Here is a 19,398-nt window from a genome sequence, read left to right as displayed (position 1 = left end):
ACCCAGTCAGTGCCTCTGTTTGGTGTTTTGACTTTTGATTGTACCTGCCGTGGTCCCTGTATTGTAAAGTGTTTTGCCTCAATGGAATCACAAGAATTTTAGTGTTTGCCAATAAACCAAAATGGATCTATCCAGAAAAAAACTCTCTGCTTGGTTGGGTCCTACATGGCAATTAGCTGCAGTCAAATTAACACCACCAAATTTTAGTTCAAATCTTCGTCAGGAAAACTGGCATCAATTGGATCCATATTTGATTTGTGTGCCAAAGGCAAATTTTAATTTTATTTTGCTTGATGGATATTAATTTGAGTGTATTTGCCTGTGTTCTCCTCCTCTTGTGAATGAGTGAGCTATGAGGTATGTGGCCAAGTGTGGTACAGATAGAGGGGGAAGCGTTGGAGTTATCAGCGAGTGGTCAGTCACTTATCTGCTTGCCCTGGCTGCCTTGTGTTCTTTGAGCTCGCCACAATTTCTTCCTCTGCCTGTCTCTTGTGCAATGTTATCTGAAGGTTCCCCACTGCTTTTCCTGAAACCTTTAGAAGACTGAGAACAGTGCTGACAGATAAAGAATGATGAGTGCTAACATGTTGCACGTTGAAGCCGTCTACTGGCTTTAGTTTCTGAAGAATAAGAGAAAGTTTAACCTTTGACCTGCTGCAGCTTATAGGCAAACAAAATCAAAATGCACATTTCCTCACTGACATATCATCTTTTCAAAGTTTCTGAGTGACACTAACAACTTATTTGTCAGAGATATGCAAGCTGGTTAGACTTTTTAACAAGTAAAACATGTGGAATGTAGCAAATTAATTAGCAGAACTGATTTATACAATTCTTAAATTTGTCCCTCCATGTAATGAGATTTTTTTTTCTTTGATTGCCAACAATTTGTACTTTTTGATCAGTTATTTCTCAGCCAAATTTCCAAAGATTTTCCAAAGATTTTAAGTGTATCTGAGATTACAGTTCAATAAAGGATTGAACTGGTTAAACCTAGAGCTGTTTTGTTGTTATTGTAACAAATGAACAAAGTGTTATTTTTCACTTCTAAAAGAGTACATTTGTAAATTATTACTACTTTGTAAATTTTTGTTGATTTAGAGCTGTCATTTTCATTATGGTACTCAAGTTTCTATTTACCAAAATTAAAATTAAAGCAGTACTATTTCTGTTCTTTAGTACAAATGTATATATTTTTTTGTCCATATCAATCTTATTTACTAGTTCATATATTTATTGTGGGGATCTGTTAGGTTCAGATGCTTAAATGATTAAAACAGCACAATTTCTGTTTGAAATTTAGACTTTTTTTTAAAACTAAGAACATCCATAATGTACTCAAACTTTTTAAGAGTACAACATAAAAAGAATCTGACATTGCTTTCTGAATACCTAACAACATCAGTATATTTTACCTAAAGTCAAGAATTAAAATCAGTTGTATTTTAGGCCAAATTTGCCAAAAGCCTGTGAGTTTATTTATTTTTTTCTTAAGTCAAAGTAACAAAGAAAGAATGACTTTCCTCTCAGTCCACATTAATACAAACTCGGGAAGTCTCGTACATATTCTCATGCTTACAACATACAGCTCCAACATGTCTCCCCTTGTTCTTCCTCCACTCCCTGCTCTTCTCTGTGTCCTCACGGCTTTCTAAAACAAAACAAGTGTCATCTTCCCCCTGTCGGATTTAGTACGCGGCTCTTAATCTGCACTTTATAAACATTACAGGGGACTCCAAGTTTTTCACATGCTTTTCTAAATATGGCCTCAATTTTAGCCCAGTTAAAGCTCTCAGTTGAGTTTTACATAAACCTCGCACTTTGTGCACTTTGTTAAAGATTTGAAAGAGACCAACAAATAATCTTTGCGTTTCCTAATGAATTTGTGTTTGGGAGTAGGGGCCGGGGGGCACAGCTTTCTCTGCTTACCCTGAAGTGCTGCTTGAAAAAAAGCTGATTATTTATCAGAGACACGTGTGCTTCGGCCTCTTTCTCACAGCTCTGCAAACATTGCTTGAGTGAAAAGAAGTTGAAAAGGAGCAGAAAGACAATCCAGAGGATGGGATGAACAATAAGGCGGAGGCATGAAAAGGGACAGGGTTACAGAGCTGTGCGGTGTCCTTTAGCATGTATGCGACCCAGCAGTGACCTACAGTATAAAGTCGCGGCAGACTCTTCTCATTTATCTCAGAGTCGTGACATTGTGTCTCCTGTTTTTAGACGTAGAGCAGTACTGAGTTACAGTGAACTTGAAAAACTTTTTTTTTCGGAGTACAAAAAAGGAAAAAAGAGCTTCCCTTTTCTGAAATCTGTAGACAACAGCCTGATTAAATTTAACCTGTTATCCCACCCAACATGTGATAGCGATGCTAACTATGTCTCAGTTGTGCATCCCTCCTTTTTGAGGGGTAAACTGTGTTTTTTGGTGAATTGTGGCTTTAAAGTAATACTGAAATCCCTGAATCATTTCAACAAGAATTCACAAGTTCCTTTGTTTACTTTCACTACAGCCGTAGAGGTGCTGACATTTTTCTCTCTTATTTTAACATCTCTTCGCTTAAGATAGATTACTGTTGTGTCAGGGAGTAAAAACTCTAAGAAAAAGTGAGACATTCCTGCACTGATGTCAGTGCTGGTGGTAACGTTGCTGCAAAGATGACGCTGTTCCCAAGGAGTGTCTGAGACTGAGAGCAGACTGCAACATCAGAACAAGTGTGATAACGAGTCAGCTGTTAAACATACGCTAAGTGTTACGTTTCAACACTTTTTCCATGTCTCTGTTTGTCATCTTTGTCTTTGTCTTGTTCATACACAGGAAACACACACCCAGCCAGACGTATCACACACACACACACAACAGCTGCAGAACAGATTGGCCTGTGTGAGGACTGATAACTTCTATGTCACTTGTGGGACTATGTGCTTCACACGTGCATTAAAAAAACAGATGGGTTACCTGGCATGATAAGAACGCATAGACGAAAGGAGTTAACTGGTGTACGTGGAAAAAGGTAAAACCAACTGACAGTCTTCTTGTCTAAAATTTGGAGACATTTGTCTAAAAAAATGGAGAGTTGTCTGAGTCATTTTAACCACAGTCCTTCCAAATGTGTGGCAACGACAATACCGTCCGTTCTTCAGGCAGACAGCCAAACTATCCACATCCACAATCAAAGCTCTGTAGTTCCTGCTATTTAGTAAGATCACAATGAGATAGTTCAGCATTTAGACATTTAATTGTTGTAGAAAATATGCTTGGCATGTCCTGTGCTGGGCTGATGTCAAACCACTTGGACAAACACTTTGTGATTGTAATGTAAGATATGAAAACATTAAGAACCTGTGGAAACTTTTATTGTGTATTTCTCTGTAATATAGATATCCATTTTTGAATTAAAGAGCCTGAACATAATCAATTCTGTGTTTAAATTAGTATGCATTTCCTTTTTCCAAACATTCTGCAAATTTTCCAACCTTTTCCGTCATCTTTGTTCCACTGATTAAGGGAGCTCTACAAAATGTCTACAGCTTTGTAGTTTATATTGAATATCTCTTGGTTTTAATATCTGAACGAATCCAGACAACTTCTTCTTGTTGATATGAAATGTCAAAACTTATGTTGCTACTTCCCCATTTGGAAATTTGGAAAAATGACTCGCTGAAGAAACACAGATTGTTCTTTAGGTTAGGGCTTTTCCCATTGCTATTTTTAGTAGCAGAGGACTTTTTACAAACTCATCCCATCCAGAGGGTCTGCTTCATGTCAGACACAGAAAACTGATATAATTGAGGTAACATGGCTGCTTTTTTTTTTGTTAAAATCTGTATTATTCGATTGGCCTATTGAATTTAACAAATTGTTAGGAAATAAAGTGTGAGGGGAAAGAGGTCATATGTAATATATGTTTTTACATAATACATGACTTCTCCCTCTTTTCGTAAACATAAACTAAACTGGCTAAACACAATTTAGAGTCATGATCATTTGCATCTGTTAGAATGACTATTTAACAGTGACTGAGAATGGTGAATCATGAGAAGTACTCTAAAGAAAACAAAAAAACTTAAGCTGAACACGAAGCAGAAAGAGGACCAAGAGCAATGTTAATATTTTTTTTATTTAGTAATAACAAGTTATTTTTCTTGTCCCACAACATCCATCATAGATTTAAATACACTCCCAACATGAACGCTGATCCAGTCTCCTGTTCTTCCACATGCAAAACGTACCACTGGTTACACCACAGCTTTTATTGGATTAAATGTGTCTCTGGTTGCAGAGTGAGGATTGTGATGAAGACAATGATGATAAAGGGGGACGTCATTCCCATGTGTGTTGTCCAAAGTGCCGAGGGGAATCCCACGCTGACCTTAGCATCTACCCCAGGCCAGATTATGGGATTACATGCTAGGCGGGACAATGAGGCAGATATCCCTGGAGATATGCATTAGTCATCACCTGGGTGAACAATCACCTTAGAGACAAAGAAGCTCATCGTGACATCCCAGTGGGAAATGGTGTCACTGGTTTAGAAACGCCACTCAGCTGTGAGTCAGGAGCATTACTCGGACAGAGGGTATTCCCTGTGGCTCTGACCTGAGTTTGAATAAAACACTTTGTTTAAAGCTGGATGTAGAGTGGTTTAAATATAGTTGGATTAAAAATATGCCAATTATTCTGTCTTCATCATAATCAATGAGCAATGACTTGTACCTCTAAATGTTACTTTATTCTCCAGATGCTATCACTGTAATGTTGAAATGCTACAAGACAATTTCACTGTTATTCTAAAAATATAATCCTACAGTTTTAATTCTTCTTCTTTTTTTTTTCTCCATATGCAGTTTCGATGTGGACAATGGCACGTCATCAGGTCGAAGCCCCCTCGATCCAATGGCCAGCCCTGGCTCAGGCCTCATCCTGCAGGCCAACTTTGTCCACAGCCAACGGAGAGAGTCGTTCCTGTACCGCTCGGACAGTGACTACGACCTCTCCCCCAAGTCTATGTCCCGAAACTCCTCCATTGCCAGTGACATGTGAGTGCAGCTTTGCTTATCCTTGAAACACTCAGAACATGTATCTAAAAGCACCTGTTGTGCTGAATGCAGTCAGTTTATTTTTTGTATACTGCTTCTCTGAATTTACATCACAGCTGGTGGGTGTTTTTAGGAATAGGTTTGGAGATTAGGGGAAGTGTGCTCGACTAGCAGAAGGTTATTTGGTGTCACATTGATTATTGGGCATCCAGCAGTACAATAAAGGACATCTGTGTCGAACTGTCATGTCTGTGATATTTTGCCAAATTAATGTTTCATGTTTAATTTGGGCAGTGAGATAAATTTGTGTTCATCAATGTTAAATGTTTAAACTGTAAGCTTGTGTCATCACTTTCGTTTTACAGTAGCACCTTAACATCCATCTAAAGCTGGAGCAAAACACAATCCAGACATCTTATTAATACTGAACTCAACCTGCTGCCTTGTGCTTCAGAGAAATCATAATGTCTTGCAGAAAATTATTTTTTATTACTTGCTGTTTGTTTTTACTCTTTCCTCTTATTTTTTTTACCTACATCTTATGTCCAACTTCAATGCAAAACAAAAAATCAGTTTTATTTCTTGCCTCAATTAGAAAGAGAAGGACATTTACGAACAGCTGCCTCAGAGCAGAAGTGGATGTCTTAATGAAACTCTTAACAACTTTAAAATCAAGTAACAACTTCTAGCCTGCTTGGCATTTTCTCCAAAATGCTACCAGGTTACGGTGACTTCTCCCTTTCTCCAGATTTCTAATAATAAAGTGCTCCAGGTTACTGAACCGAGGTATTTGTACAAGTAAAATTCATCTGAAAAGGATTTACAGTGTAGCTTCTTTACAAATGAGATTATAAACAGGTCTTTGATTTCACACCTCAAAGTATAAAAGTGCACCAGATAACAGGACAAACTTTTGATCTACAAGCTATCAATAAAAAGTAGCTGTGTGCTCAGCAGTATTTGGGAGAAGAACTCTGATTCTTTGTTAGAACTGTTCGGTTGTTAAATGATTTGTTTAGTTCAACTGTACATGTGTGATAATTTACTGCTTGATGAGTGGAACTGTTAAACCAATAAATCTTAGTTTACATTTGTTCACTCGTGGCAATTTGTAGGTCTCACAAAGTAAGACTGGACCTTAACATGTCACCTGTTTAATTTGCAGCACATCTTTTAAAAGGAAAACCTCAGCCTATGTGCTACTGAGAAGTAAAGTGAGAAGCAGACATACCTCTGTAGAAAATCATTGTTTTCTTTTAGTAGCTTCTTGCGCCGCAGATTGTGGTCACAGGGAGAGCAGACCATAACATGGCCTTTGACTTTCATGCCAGGCGTGTCAGTTCACATGATCAAAAGGTCTGTGAGTGACATCTTGTAGCTCTGGTCTTTTACACATGAGCAACAGGAGCGTTGTCATGACGCTAACTCATGGCTGTCACCTGAACATGTTGACAGTGTTTACAGAGCTTGGAGGTCAGCCGTTCCAACTTACAGTTTTACTGCTTACATTTGTTTAAGCTGCGCTGACTGATTAATACCTTTTGAGTTGTTGACGACATCTAACAAGGTATCCTTTAAGCAAAACTTTTTCGCTTCTCCTTGTTCGGCCATATGTGGTGTGTAAGAGCATAAAAAACAAAATCTGTAAATACAAAACTGCAACCTGCTGTTCCTTTAACTCATAAATGTCAGTAAAATATGAAACAAAACCCACCTAAGCATTAAAGAGAAAGGGAATGTGAGCGAAGAAAGGAAGACATTGAGAAACGGGGACTGTGAGAGATGTTGGTCCAGGTGCAAAGACATCTTGCATTTTTGACTGCAGCCTTGCTGTGACATTGTTTTGCTTGTTGCTGAAAATGTCTCACACCAAACTGTCTAACGTGCAAAGAGACACGTCCAGAAGTAACCCACTTCAGTTCCATAGCTGAAACCTGAAACCCTATTACATATTTTGAAGTAGGGCCTTAGCTGGCATCTCATGTTTGGTGTAAACCTGTCGCTGAAAATGAGCACATCAGAGATGCTTAAATTAATCTGATGACCGTCACTTCTCCCTCTCTCTACCTCTCCGCTGAAATTCGTAGTGCAAGAGCTCACACCTCTAGAGTCAAACATGATGTAGACCTGCGTTTAATAAACTCTCCATTCTGTTTGTTTCTTCCAGTCATGGTGACGATATGATTGTAACGCCATTTGCACAGGTAAGTCATTGTTAAATAGTCATAAAGTTGAATATTATGAGTAAATTATGATTGCTGCTTGAGTAAATCCTAACCATCCATGTCTTCCTTAGGTTCTTGCAAGCTTGAGAACTGTCCGAAACAACTTTGGTGCATTAACTAACCTACAGCAAGACAGAACATCCAATAAGTAAGTTATCCAAGATGCCAGCCATACCTTTTTTTTTTTTCTTGAAAATAAAGTGAATGGAACAGTGGGCAGAATTTTGTATCATCTAGCATCTAATTCTTAGATCGTATCAAAGTGAATACCTCTTTTCTCTCCCTTTCCTGTTTAAACATGTATCGGAAATTACAGTAGCTGCTAAAAATGTTAAAACCTCCTTCTAGAGCCAGTGGTTACTTTGCCCATCCTGGGATGATGTACAAATGCTGCAGTGCAACAAAGCAGATTAAACAGAAGAAAACATGAGCAGCTGTCTGTACATATGAGTGACTATGTGGTTAAAACACACAAATTATTTTTTTAATGTAATTATAAAATAGTGGAAAGATTGATGTGAATAATATGATCCATTTCTGACATTAATTTTCCTATATCCTTCTGTATGTAACCATATTGCAGCAACAATGTTAACCTATTTGCGTACAGTATATTGACCTTCAATCAGTCACCTCTTGACTAAGATGTTCTGCTAAGGAATAGTCAGTATTTTGAAGGCCTTCACTTCCTACAGCAGCTTGCGCCTCCTGCCCTCTGCTGTTTAAACTCAGTACTACAACAACTTGTTTAGCTCCTCCCTGCCACAAGGTTTCACGTACATGCAGGGAAAAGCCAAAGGAAACAATGCTACTTCAGTGCTCAGCTGAATGTGTGGAGTTGGAGGGAAATTTCTGAATGGACCTTTGTTTTTCTCATGACAGGAGATCACCCATGTGTAACCCACCACCCATCACCAAGACCACCTTCACAGGTACTACAGTAAACGTGAACTATAAGTATCTTGATATTGTGTGTGTCAGTTTTGTAATTTTTTTGTATGTGAATTAAGAGCACTTTTTATTCTTTTGGAAAAATAAAATGTTTGGGTTGTTTGCATCACAACCATTTCAGTTTATAGTCAGTAAGGACATTTGTAAGCAGTGGTATTTGTTGTTTGTCCAAAACTAAAACTGTTTCATGCACACATGTAAACTAGTGTAGAAATGCATAATGGAAGATGAATTGAAATACATTTACGATGTCAAGTTTTTTTATATGCTTACATCTTTGTTATTGACAGTATTTTTCTTTTAAATGCTAACTTAGAACAATAAGTAAAGTGCTGCTGCATTAGAATAGTTTTGTTCATAGTAACATCATCCATTATTCTTCAGACTTAAAGCTAAGTAGATTATACTGACACCATGAAGCTGCCTGCTGTTATAGTGAAAACTTTGTGAAAACTAAGATCTTTTCAAATAAATACAAACACGGTGGGGAGTTAGCCAACTTGAAGCTTGAGTCCAGCATTGGTATTGAAGCATGTACAGGTGTATTGTATATTTCACCTTGAATCAGTTTGTGGTTGTAGGAAGGACCCAAATGCAGGCAGGCGGAAAGGAAGTCGGTTCCGGATGCAAACAAACTTTAGTGGCTCCAACAAAGACTGTAAACATGACAAGAGCTAAGTCAGGAAAACAGGGGATCTGATAATGGGTGAATTAAACTGAGAAACGTATATGTAGAGAAAGGGAATTAGAAAATGACAAACCAGTCACTTCTTGACTAAGATGTTCATAATTATTACCAGTTGGTGACAAAGTGGAACAGACTCATCAAAATAAAGCAGGAAGGTTAATCCTCATTAAACTCAATGAACAAGACCAATGGAGTAATAATGAATAATCTAATACAAATCATGTAAAATTTAAATCACCTTTTTAAAAACAAAAAACAGTAACAGAAAAATTAGAGTTAAGTTGGTTTAAAAAAAAAACGATTTGTTTTTATATTATTTATATTCACCTTGCATTTTTGCAGTTTAGGCTGATCCGGCGCCAGCTTGTAGTATTAACCACAAACATGTTAATGGTATGTTAGGTTGTATACTGTATACAGTGTTCTGCACAAAAACATTAGTGCATTCAAGAGCAACTTTTTTTTTTTCTGTGGACTTTGTGTGGAGGCACACACACATCGTGTTTGTGTACCCATAATTTTGTGGGAGCCCCTTATTTTTTATCGCTTCTTTATTCTCCTATTTTAAACCTAACTATAAAAACAAAAGGCTCTTACATTAACCTCCAAAACTGAAAGCTTATGCCAAGTTGTGCCTGTCCTCCTGTTTTTTCATGTACCCAGCAGGATCTCCAGATAGATCTCAGGCATAACAGATAGCATAGAGAATAACAACAAAACTTTTTGTTTTGTTCTTTTTTCAAAAGATGTTGTGTTTTAAAAAAAAGAATCAAGATTATATTAAATCAGAGTGCCAACTTTGCACCTTTTTGAAAGTGCCCGCACCATAAAAATAGACTTAATGAGTCGTGTTGCAGTCACAAGTTTTAGATTTTTTTTTTGCCCCCTCTCAACAAAAACAGAAAAATGTGTGAATGGGAGTAGCTCTGTTGAGAATTTGAACAAATCAAGATAAAGTACAGTATATGTGAACACAGACAATAAGAGACAGCCAAGTAGTTGTAAAGTTTTGATAGAAAGCAGAAGACAACATGATGATGCATTTTATTAACTGATTAACACATAAGTTTAACAATATTTACCAACTTTTTTATAGAAACTAACTAGAACCAACTGAACTAGATCATTTTGGGTCTGTAACTTTAGTTGAGAATTATATATACATATAAGAATTAATTTAGTTTTAGTCTGCGTTTTAAAAAGTTTTAATCTGAACCTAGACCTAAGTCTCTTAAAGAGTGAACTTCACAACACTGATAGTGTTGTCATAGTTGACCTGTACAGCCTGATGTCCTGTCTCCACCACGCACACAGCGGCCCATGTGGCCTATAACGAGTGTGTTTTAGAGGACATGGCACATGCTGTTTTGAATGGCGAGAATAAATTTGACCTTGACATTCAACAGTAGTTTCTCTGGCTGTAACCTAGCTGGTGTTTGTAAAACAGACTACGATATAATCTCTACGTATATCATTTCACTGTGTGCCGTTTGGTGTGATGATTACGACTCCACATCCACAGACAAATTAGAATCATAAACAAGCTTTTATGTAAATTTACAAAAAGAAAACATATAATTATTACTACAAGTATACATTTTTTAAAATTGAAAATGGCGAATTAGCGCTATGTTTACTCCACACATGAAAAACAAAATATCATGAAAGACATTCCAACTAGGAATTACATTCTCGCTTCATAACCTGCTTATTTATATGCAGGCTTGGTGACATTGTGCTATATTTAGAACACAATCATACTGGTGCATAGCCATTATGGGTCCTGCCATAAAGTGGTGACAGCTGTGAGTCATGAGCATCATTACATTGGAGTATTGACTGAGACTTTTAATGCAAGAGTCTTACTGACTCTGCAACAAGTCATTTTAAAACAATAAAAACAAAGAATTAGAAAGTGAAAATTTCTATGATCCAGTTAAATAGCTCGTTCTGAACAGAGGCTTAATTATTCATAATCATCTCACATCAGACAGCAGAGCAAACAGATTTTTAACAATTAATGTTCCAAATTTTTTTAGCTTCGCTGCATTAATGATCCTTTAAACAAATAATATTCTGTATTTTAAAATCAAAATGTTATATTACTGTTCTTTTGTTATTAGTGTCTGCTACTGGAGAGGTGAAGAAATGGCAATTAATTATTTCTTTGTCAAAATGTAACATAGTTACGGATAGTTTCCAAGTAAGATTTTCTAAATAAGTAATAGATTTATTGTTAAGGTCAGCAAATTTATGTTTTTCTTATGTCATCACTATGGATTTACTAAAAATCTAAAATATTTTTGCTAAATTGCACAATTATAATTCTAGTAAACCACACATTTATATCATATTTATTAATGTTTTTTTTTTTTTTAACCAATTCATTTTTTTTCCTTTCTCTTTGTTTACATCTTTTTCCTCTGCTCCTACTCCTCCTCCTCCTCCTCCTCTCCCATCTTTTCCCGCTCGCGGTCCAACTTCAACGCCGAGCTGCTCCGGTACACAGTTTGGCTGCAGCCCTGCGTCTGTGCAGCAGAGTGGCCTCTCCGAGCGCCGGTGTCTGATGTCGCACTAAGCATGAGAAGAATGTCATTGACGTCAGTGCAGTTGCTGTCAGAAAGAGTAGCACCCGAGCCACTGACACCACACAGAGGAGAGACAGAGAGAGAGAGACAGAGACACAGAAAAGGAGACTGAAAGACAAGAAATAAGAGAGACAAAAGAGGCAGGGTTAAGGATGATCCGTAGAGGAAACAAAAAGTGTTGGAGGGGAAGGGGACCTTATGGAAGAAGGAAGGGGAAATTTGTCAAATTTAGGGAAGCAGGAGCAGGTGGACTTTTGTTGTAAGCGTCTGATGACAAATATGGTTTTGAGGCGGTCAGCAGCAAACATGATTGTACACAAGACCTGCACTGACATAAAAAGACTTGTATATATTTTTGATTATAGCATGTAGTGTAATGACATTACTCCAAAATAAAACACCTATGTCCCCCCACCAAAAAAACAAAAAAGAAAAAAAATATATTCAAGACAGTTTCTGGCAAATGCTGGAGGCACATGATGCCTACAAGATTATCATGTGTCAATATTAGGTCGACTGTTTCGGTCTGCCATTGTTTCTCTGTCTGTGTAACTGAGTTACAGCTAAAGTCACCTGCCAACCCTTTCTTTCCTGTCACATAGCTTTAAAAGCCTTCCCAAATTAGTCAAAGCATCAATATTAATTGGCATCTGACAAGGTGACGTTTTGTGTGTTGACATGGGCTGACTTTAGCGGAGACATGTCAGCAGTTTCAAGTGAAAAGAAAAAAAAAGTGTCTCATGTGGGCTTGTGACGCCAAGGCTCTGCCATCCTTACCATATTGTAGACCACCTCTCTGTTTTGGTGGTATTTGTATGCTGTGCACATATTATCATGCATGCACACCCAGCAGTGTGGAGTTTCGAGCTCGGGCTCCTCTTTCCTGTTTATCCACTCCGTGTTTTGACTGTCTCCCTTCCCCATCCACAGTGCAGTCCTCTCAGGCTTTAGGTACAGCTTGGGGAGAGCAGCACGTTTGGCTACCAGGGATGCCGAAGCAACAGCAGCCCACCCCCCTCATTCACTAGCATCTATAGGATATACTATCCGGCACATACACACACACAGCACTGTCTTGCCCCCCTTTTGATTCCTGGATATCATGGATATTTTTCCTGGGAGAAGGGCTGAGGAGACTCATTCATGATGTGTTATGGTTAGCTATTCGTCTGGTGTGAGTGTGGATGTATGTACATGTGTGTCTGCTTGTCTCTGAATGTGTATGTGTGTGATGTCTCTGTGTTTTTTGACCATGCCAAGGTGCTGTAAACAAGCCCATGCTCGGTTGGTGCTGGACAGTTCTCGCATGGATGTCGACTGGTTTTGAGGCGCTGACTGGATCTTCTCCGTCCCTGTCTCCTCTCCTTCCATCCATCCGTCCTATGGCAGACATGGGCCTGCAAAGCAGACTGTTGTTCATCTTGCTACATGACTGGAATTACAGATAGAGTATACCCTATACAGAACACTGAGTATGATGTGTGTGCCGTGTATGGGGGCCAGTGAATGAGTGTGAGAATCTTTCTTTCTTTTTTTTTTTTTTTTTGGCTGCTGTTGCTCAGTTGGCTCTGTGGGTCATCTCTGTATCCTCTAATGAGGTTTACTCTGTATTAAACATCTGGACACAGAACCAGGTGGTCGTTCACCACCTACTACCACACTGCAAGGGATTCTATCTGACTTTATCTCAAAAAGGAGAATCCGGGATTTAAACTGTAGAACTGCACTGGAGCTTTATTTCAAAAAAGGAGTCAAGAAGTTTTGATCCGGCTGAACTGTGGCGACTGATCAGTGGGTTGGCACACAAGACAAGAAGGCCCTGCTCCCGGGCCGCCTCAGCTGGCTCACCCGTTCAGTATGAAGAGTCACACATGTGTCTACTCGGGGTATCCCAGCTTAGCCGTCTGTGGGGTGGGAGACCCCGGGCCTGGACCGACCACTAGCCATCTGAAGCGGGCCCTTACTGACCCCTTGCCCTCCTGTCTTGCCCCTGCAGAGGAGGCCTACCAGAAACTGGCTACCGAGACCCTGGAGGAGCTCGACTGGTGCCTGGACCAGCTGGAGACGCTACAGACGAGACACTCAGTCAGCGAGATGGCCTCTAACAAGGTGAGACTGTCTAAAATGGTTTTAAGAAACACCTTCACCATTTAGAAATGTATGTCATGGCAGAAGTTGCTCCCAGGGTTCACTGTGATGATTTGACTTTTTAAGATGTGTGGTTGGGCTTTGTTTTGAGTTTCATGTGAAATCTAGTGCAGTGCTGGTTACTGTACAGAATACTGAGTGTAAATACTAAACTTTATGTTCACTAAAGTTGCACTTTTCTCAGTGTCTTCTACAGGTTGAGAATTACTCTGTGGTTTGTACAGCTTATAATTGTCTAACTAGAGTTGACTACAAAACAGCACAAAACAGTTATTCCATTGACTTCAGATAGTCATGCTTTTTCTTGTGACTGCACCATTTCCAGTCAAACACCTGCTTCTCCAGCCATCTTTCCCCAAGGTTGTACTCCTCTTGTATGTTCTGTATTTCAGGTTTTGTGTGGTGTGGTCATTCGGGAAGGCTGAAATTGTGTTTCTGCCAGGATAATGCTCATGTTCAGCCCAACTTTATAAATATAGCATGGAACAGAAAGGTCCAGGACATCACGATCTGTTGATTTAATTGATTGTATTATGAGTAGTACAGTATAATATTAACTAAATATTGCCCCCTTCTTTGTGTGGCCCTATCTGGTGATTTGTCAAGTGTTTATCTATCCATGCTAACCGCTACGAGCTGTTCTTGTTGCGTCCTTTTATACCTTACCAATCAAAGCCCATGCTGAACTGCTCGTGTTGTTTTCATGTGTATTAGTGATAGCATTGTCATGCAGGCAAGGACTTTAGGTATGAGCATGCTCAGTTGCCTCTTATGTGTGTGTGTGTGTGTGTGTGGAGGAAGGCTGCTGCGTTGCTCTGAATGCTGATGAGCTCTGGGCCCCAGTGATGTCACACACTGTGATGTCACGCGAAGAGGGATGGACATAGAGGAGACACAGGGAGGACATACAGACAAAGGACTGACAAAAACACACATGTTCAGCTCTGATGTTAGCGCCGTTGCATTCATCACTTGTACATCTGCCTCACTTAAACACAAGATTTTTAAACGAAAAAAAAGATCAATTGTAACGCGCTCTGCATCACCATTGCTCACAAGCAGAGCTATCTCTGGTTGTCATGGTAACAGCCACAGGCCCAACCACCCTGCTATCTCTCTCCAGTAACTCACATACATACACAAACATAACAGGTAACGTTACGTCTCCGGCGCTCAGCAATTACTTTGAGTCTGTAGTCTGCAGACTCGATTTTATCAGCTCGCAGCGTAACTCTTATCCCATTAATGAAGTAAAGTCTGAGATCAGGAGGAAACAATCAGTAGATTTAATTTGTTTGCTGCAAAATCTGCACATCTTGTTCCCTGAATGCACTGTATGGGGACTTTTTCTGTGAATTTCTGCACAAGGGTTTGAGTGGCCTGTTCGCACTTAAAGACACCTTAGCTGAAGTTCTTGCACATTCATACAGTATCTGAAACATAAACTCAACTCTGCTTTGTCTGTAAACTGTTTTTTTTTTAAACAAATTTCTTTCATTTTTGAGATAAATCTGTTTCAAAGCAACACATACACAGTTTAAAGTCCTCCTCTGGTTTCCACCCTGTGTGTGTGGGTGTGGATCTCCCGAAGGCCGCATTAGGAACAGTGTGTGCCGGTCAAATCTGATCAAAATTTTCAGAGGTCGCTTCAAAGAGCAAAGGGGGGGAAATGGCAGAATCTCTTGTTTTGACCCACTTTGAGACTTTAAAGAAGCTTTTCCTTTTACCAAAGCTTTTCTTTTTTTAAGGCAGCAGAAAATGCTTGTTTGATCCTATCTGTCCACAAAAACATTTACTAGATTAAAGGTCTAGCATTCCTTGAATCTCATGTAATATTGTGAGATTTTACAAGATGTGTTAGTGCTCAGAGTGTATGTTGAGGATGAATAACTGCTACTGTCACACCAAATTTTAGCTTTATATTTGTAAATTTGACTGAGTCAGCCATTTTTGTAATTAGCTGTGGCAGCCGTGCTGAATTATGTTGACTGCAAAAGTTAATCAGTTGAAGATTTACACTCGTGCATTAGAATCTGTCCAGTGGTTTCAGAGATATTTTGCTAACAGACAATTGACTTTGACTGTCAATGGCAAAGTTTTAGAAATAGATCTTGTGCAATCAGTTAGTGATCGGAGTGGAGTATATGTTGGGGATAAGTCTCAGCTACTACCACACCAAATTTGAGCTCAATACCTGTCAAATTGGTTGAGTTAAAGCAATTTTTGTGTTTCCTAAGGCTGCCTAGCTGTGGTGGCCATCTTGAATCGACTTGACTCCAGAAGTTAATAGCTGTAGATGTACAGCCAATAATTACTTTCTGCAAGTTTCATTAAAATCTATTCAGTGGTCCGTGAGATATTGTCACTAAAGGCACCGGCAAATAAACACACACAGACACACATGGGCAAAAACATAATCGACCTTTTGCTTTCAGTGCAAGTGATAACAAACTGCTACTCAACTTCCGTCAGATAATCTGTTGGGGTTTATGAAGCAACAAATTCACCCGTTACATTCAGATCCTGCAGCTCGTTTTTGTGCTCAGGTTTCAGTTGTACTCTTTAGTTTAACTGTGCTCCTGATTTGAGTTTTATTAGCTTCAGCTGTCTTTAAAGTGGAGCAACATTCTGTTCATAATTTTCTGATCCTACTTCTGAAAGTCACTCGACAAGATCTGAATTAATCCCCAGTACTTCTTTATTTGTATTGTGGTTGAGTATATTTCTCTATACTTCCTTGTTAAGTTAAATATATGGATCAAGAATAGACTGAAGACTCCTTTCTCACAGTTAGCTGTATCTCCACTGAAGACAGTCACTGCAGTTGTCTGGATTGTGACAAGTGGGGGTGTCTGCTACCAGAATAAATGCTAAATGTGAGGAAAAAAAAGCATCAAAAAAGAGATCTGGAGGTGTTGAGGGCTATATACAGCAGGGAATGGGTATTTTTGGTCGCTCCACCGAAAAACAAATTACACACAAGTCACAGCTAAGATAGGTGTGACACTTTCCAATTTTTACCCGATCGTCTGTGTTCACACCTCCTGACTGAACTAGCGTGTCTGTGTGTGTCCATGTGTTTGTGACAGTGAAAGTGAGTTCTACGGGGTGTCTCCGGGAGTTAAATACACAAACACACACACACACACACACACACACACACACACACACACACACACATATATATATATATATATATATATATATATATATATATAATTTGAATAATAATCATTTGTGTGCATATGTGAATGTGCGGGTAAGCCTTTGCTGGCCCGTTTGGCTCTGAGTCCAATCCAAGCCGCTGGATCTCAGTTAGAAGGGGGTCTCATCTGCTCCAGCATAGCTGTAAATTACTCACAGTAGCACCAGGCAGCCTGTAGAGGTGGGGTGTAAAGTAAGCAGAGACAACTCTGGTCCCTTTTCAATCCATGTAACCACCGGACCATCACAGAAAGCCAACACATACATGTGCACATAAACAGATAAACAAAGGCATCTCATCTTTAAACAAGTTTACTGGCTGTCAAACTACTTGTGGTAAAGATTCAGCCTTTGCAACTAAACAAGTTTGTTTGGAATATGAAGTGGTTTTTTTATAATAGGTGTATTTTTTAGATTGGACTTTTTATTGTCTTGCTCTTTCATCAGCACAGTGTCACCTTGTATTACAATAAAATGTTTAAAATTTTATTAGTCATTAATGAAGAATTGTTTCTAAGTGAATTTTTTCCTATAATAAGAATAATTGTAATAGTTTTTTGTATGAATACCTAAAAGTGTCTGAACTCTTTTTGTTTTTATTATGTGATTAAAATGTTGTCTGTTAACTACCTTAAAGGTCTCAGATTTTCAAAATTTTGTCTCATATTATTAACTATTTGATAAAAACTAGTTTATGATACTATTTGATGTTTTCCTCCCTCTGGAATAAATTGTTTGTTATTTAAGTGAAGAAATGCCAAGACCAGAATTACGTGTTTGTCCTTATTTTGTACCAGTTAAAACATGAGCTCTGAACAGTTTGTAAATGTTGCAGAGATGATTAATCTGGACTGACATGTAGAGCGTTACACTAGTCTAGACATGAGGAGATAAAAGTATGAATAACCTTTTCGTTGTCCTTGAAGGAAATACAGCTTCACCTTGGCAGTGACTTTGAGTTGGAAAGACCTTGATTTTTAATAAGTTTTAATGAGACTTATTAAATACAACACAATGAAACAAATCACTTATTTTTGTATGGGCTTCAAATTTGTCTTTTTTTGCTATTTATAAGGTCAGGTGCAAGGTAAATGCAGATATACAAGTTAATTATTAGGTGGAACAGAGTAAACTTTTTGGAAACACATAAAATGTATAACAGCTAGTACTGTACAACTCCTCTCTGCGTTTTGTTGTAGTTGCCTGTTTTTGATTTTTTGTTTTGTTAAGGTTCTAGTATCGTAGTTAAATTATATACCAAGCAGTATAAGTTTATTTACACTGTACAAATACAGTACAATTGTCTCATTTTTGAGATTTGGCAGATTAGTTCTACTTGTCACAGTTTATAACGTGGCATTTATTTTATGCTGGCCAGGTCATATAAATGAATGGCGCAGAAATTAAAGGTACACAAGCTGAATGTTCTGTCTCTTAATAAAAAATAGATTTTGACTATTAGTGGGTAAAAAGAAACACAAAAACAACAATTGCTGGACAGATGAAATGTGCACTTATCAGGAAAATCTTCATCCTGCTTGATGAGAAAATGAATGCTCACCATTAAAAAGGTTTTATTCTTTTCTTTTTACTAAAGCAACAGCCTCTTGAGCTGAGTAGAAAAACACAATGGGCTGTGGAGACCCAACTCTTTCTGTCCTACTGAGCCCACTTCATATAACTGTGACGCTCAGCCTTTTTTGAAGATTAATATGATGTTTGTTTTTAAAAAAGTATTTACATCATCTCATCGGTGATGTTAGCGTGACTCACCTCCCATGGATGCTGGGGTAGAGGGTGACCTCAGCTGTTCAATGTCGTGTCATGTATGATGAGGTAACCCTCGCTTTTACATCATGCTGTACAAAAGGTTAGGCCAGCCAACATGTAAACACGTGCACACATCCTGTTGCATGTAATATTACCGTATGTACTAAACACACATGTACACACAAAATAACACCCTGCTGCACTGCAGGAATTAAAGGAGAAAAGGGGAAGGGGGTAGACTTTTCCACCGACTTCAGTGGAGGCCAATCAAACAGTGGGTCGCCTCAAGTTTGTTCCAATCCAAGCCAATTAGAGGTGATGATGAGCTCACACTTCTTCTCTATCTGAGCCCTGATTTGCTGCTGTTGTGTGACACGGTGAGTGAGGTAGCCTGTGATCTTCACATGGGAGCGTGTGTCATACGCACAGAAGTAGGCACCCGGTCCTGTTTGGGAGGAGTTGATAGAAAAATTTTGCTGTCCTGTTGCTTTGGCATACACGAGCTTCCGCTCCGTCGTCATTTATTCAAAGTCTCAGCGGTGTGTCCCTGGATCCGTGTGTGTGTGCATATGTTTTTTCGTGTTCACAATATGCTCTCATTGGATCTTTTGGAAGCCACGTTCCTGCCGTTTCTCTACCAGAATTGGATTTTCTGCTCTGCTTTTTGGGGCTTTGGCACATACTTGTGGACGTACGCAGGACATGGAGCTTCGTTTGTGGATTCAGTCCAGACTCAGAGCTAAGCTCTGAACTCTCCTAAGGTTGACATTTGTTAGCTGGAAAGAAG

General features: G+C 38.8%; 1 protein-coding gene across 7 annotated transcripts in view; it reads left to right on the top strand.

Annotated features, from left to right (window-relative positions):
- The window catches only part of pde4d (phosphodiesterase 4D, cAMP-specific), a 176,332-nt gene that overhangs the window by 148,360 nt on the left and 8,574 nt on the right, over positions 1 to 19,398 (top strand). For 6 of the 7 annotated variants that reach the window (XM_017431298.3, XM_025009366.2, XM_017431299.3 and 3 more), the window contains 5 exons: positions 4,846 to 5,037; positions 7,205 to 7,241; positions 7,334 to 7,410; positions 8,145 to 8,194; positions 13,486 to 13,598. In XM_017431298.3, coding sequence (XP_017286787.1) covers positions 4,846 to 5,037; positions 7,205 to 7,241; positions 7,334 to 7,410; positions 8,145 to 8,194; positions 13,486 to 13,598 — 469 coding nt within the window. Of the gene's footprint in view, positions 1 to 4,845; positions 5,038 to 7,204; positions 7,242 to 7,333; positions 7,411 to 8,144; positions 8,195 to 13,432; positions 13,599 to 19,398 lie in introns of all 7 variants that reach the window. The other variant, XM_037975629.1, reaches the window with a different exon arrangement.

This window comes from Kryptolebias marmoratus, linkage group LG1 (assembly GCF_001649575.2).
Source record: "Kryptolebias marmoratus isolate JLee-2015 linkage group LG1, ASM164957v2, whole genome shotgun sequence".
Lineage (NCBI taxonomy): Eukaryota > Metazoa > Chordata > Actinopteri > Cyprinodontiformes > Rivulidae > Kryptolebias > Kryptolebias marmoratus.
This window is presented reverse-complemented; position numbering and strand designations above follow the sequence as displayed.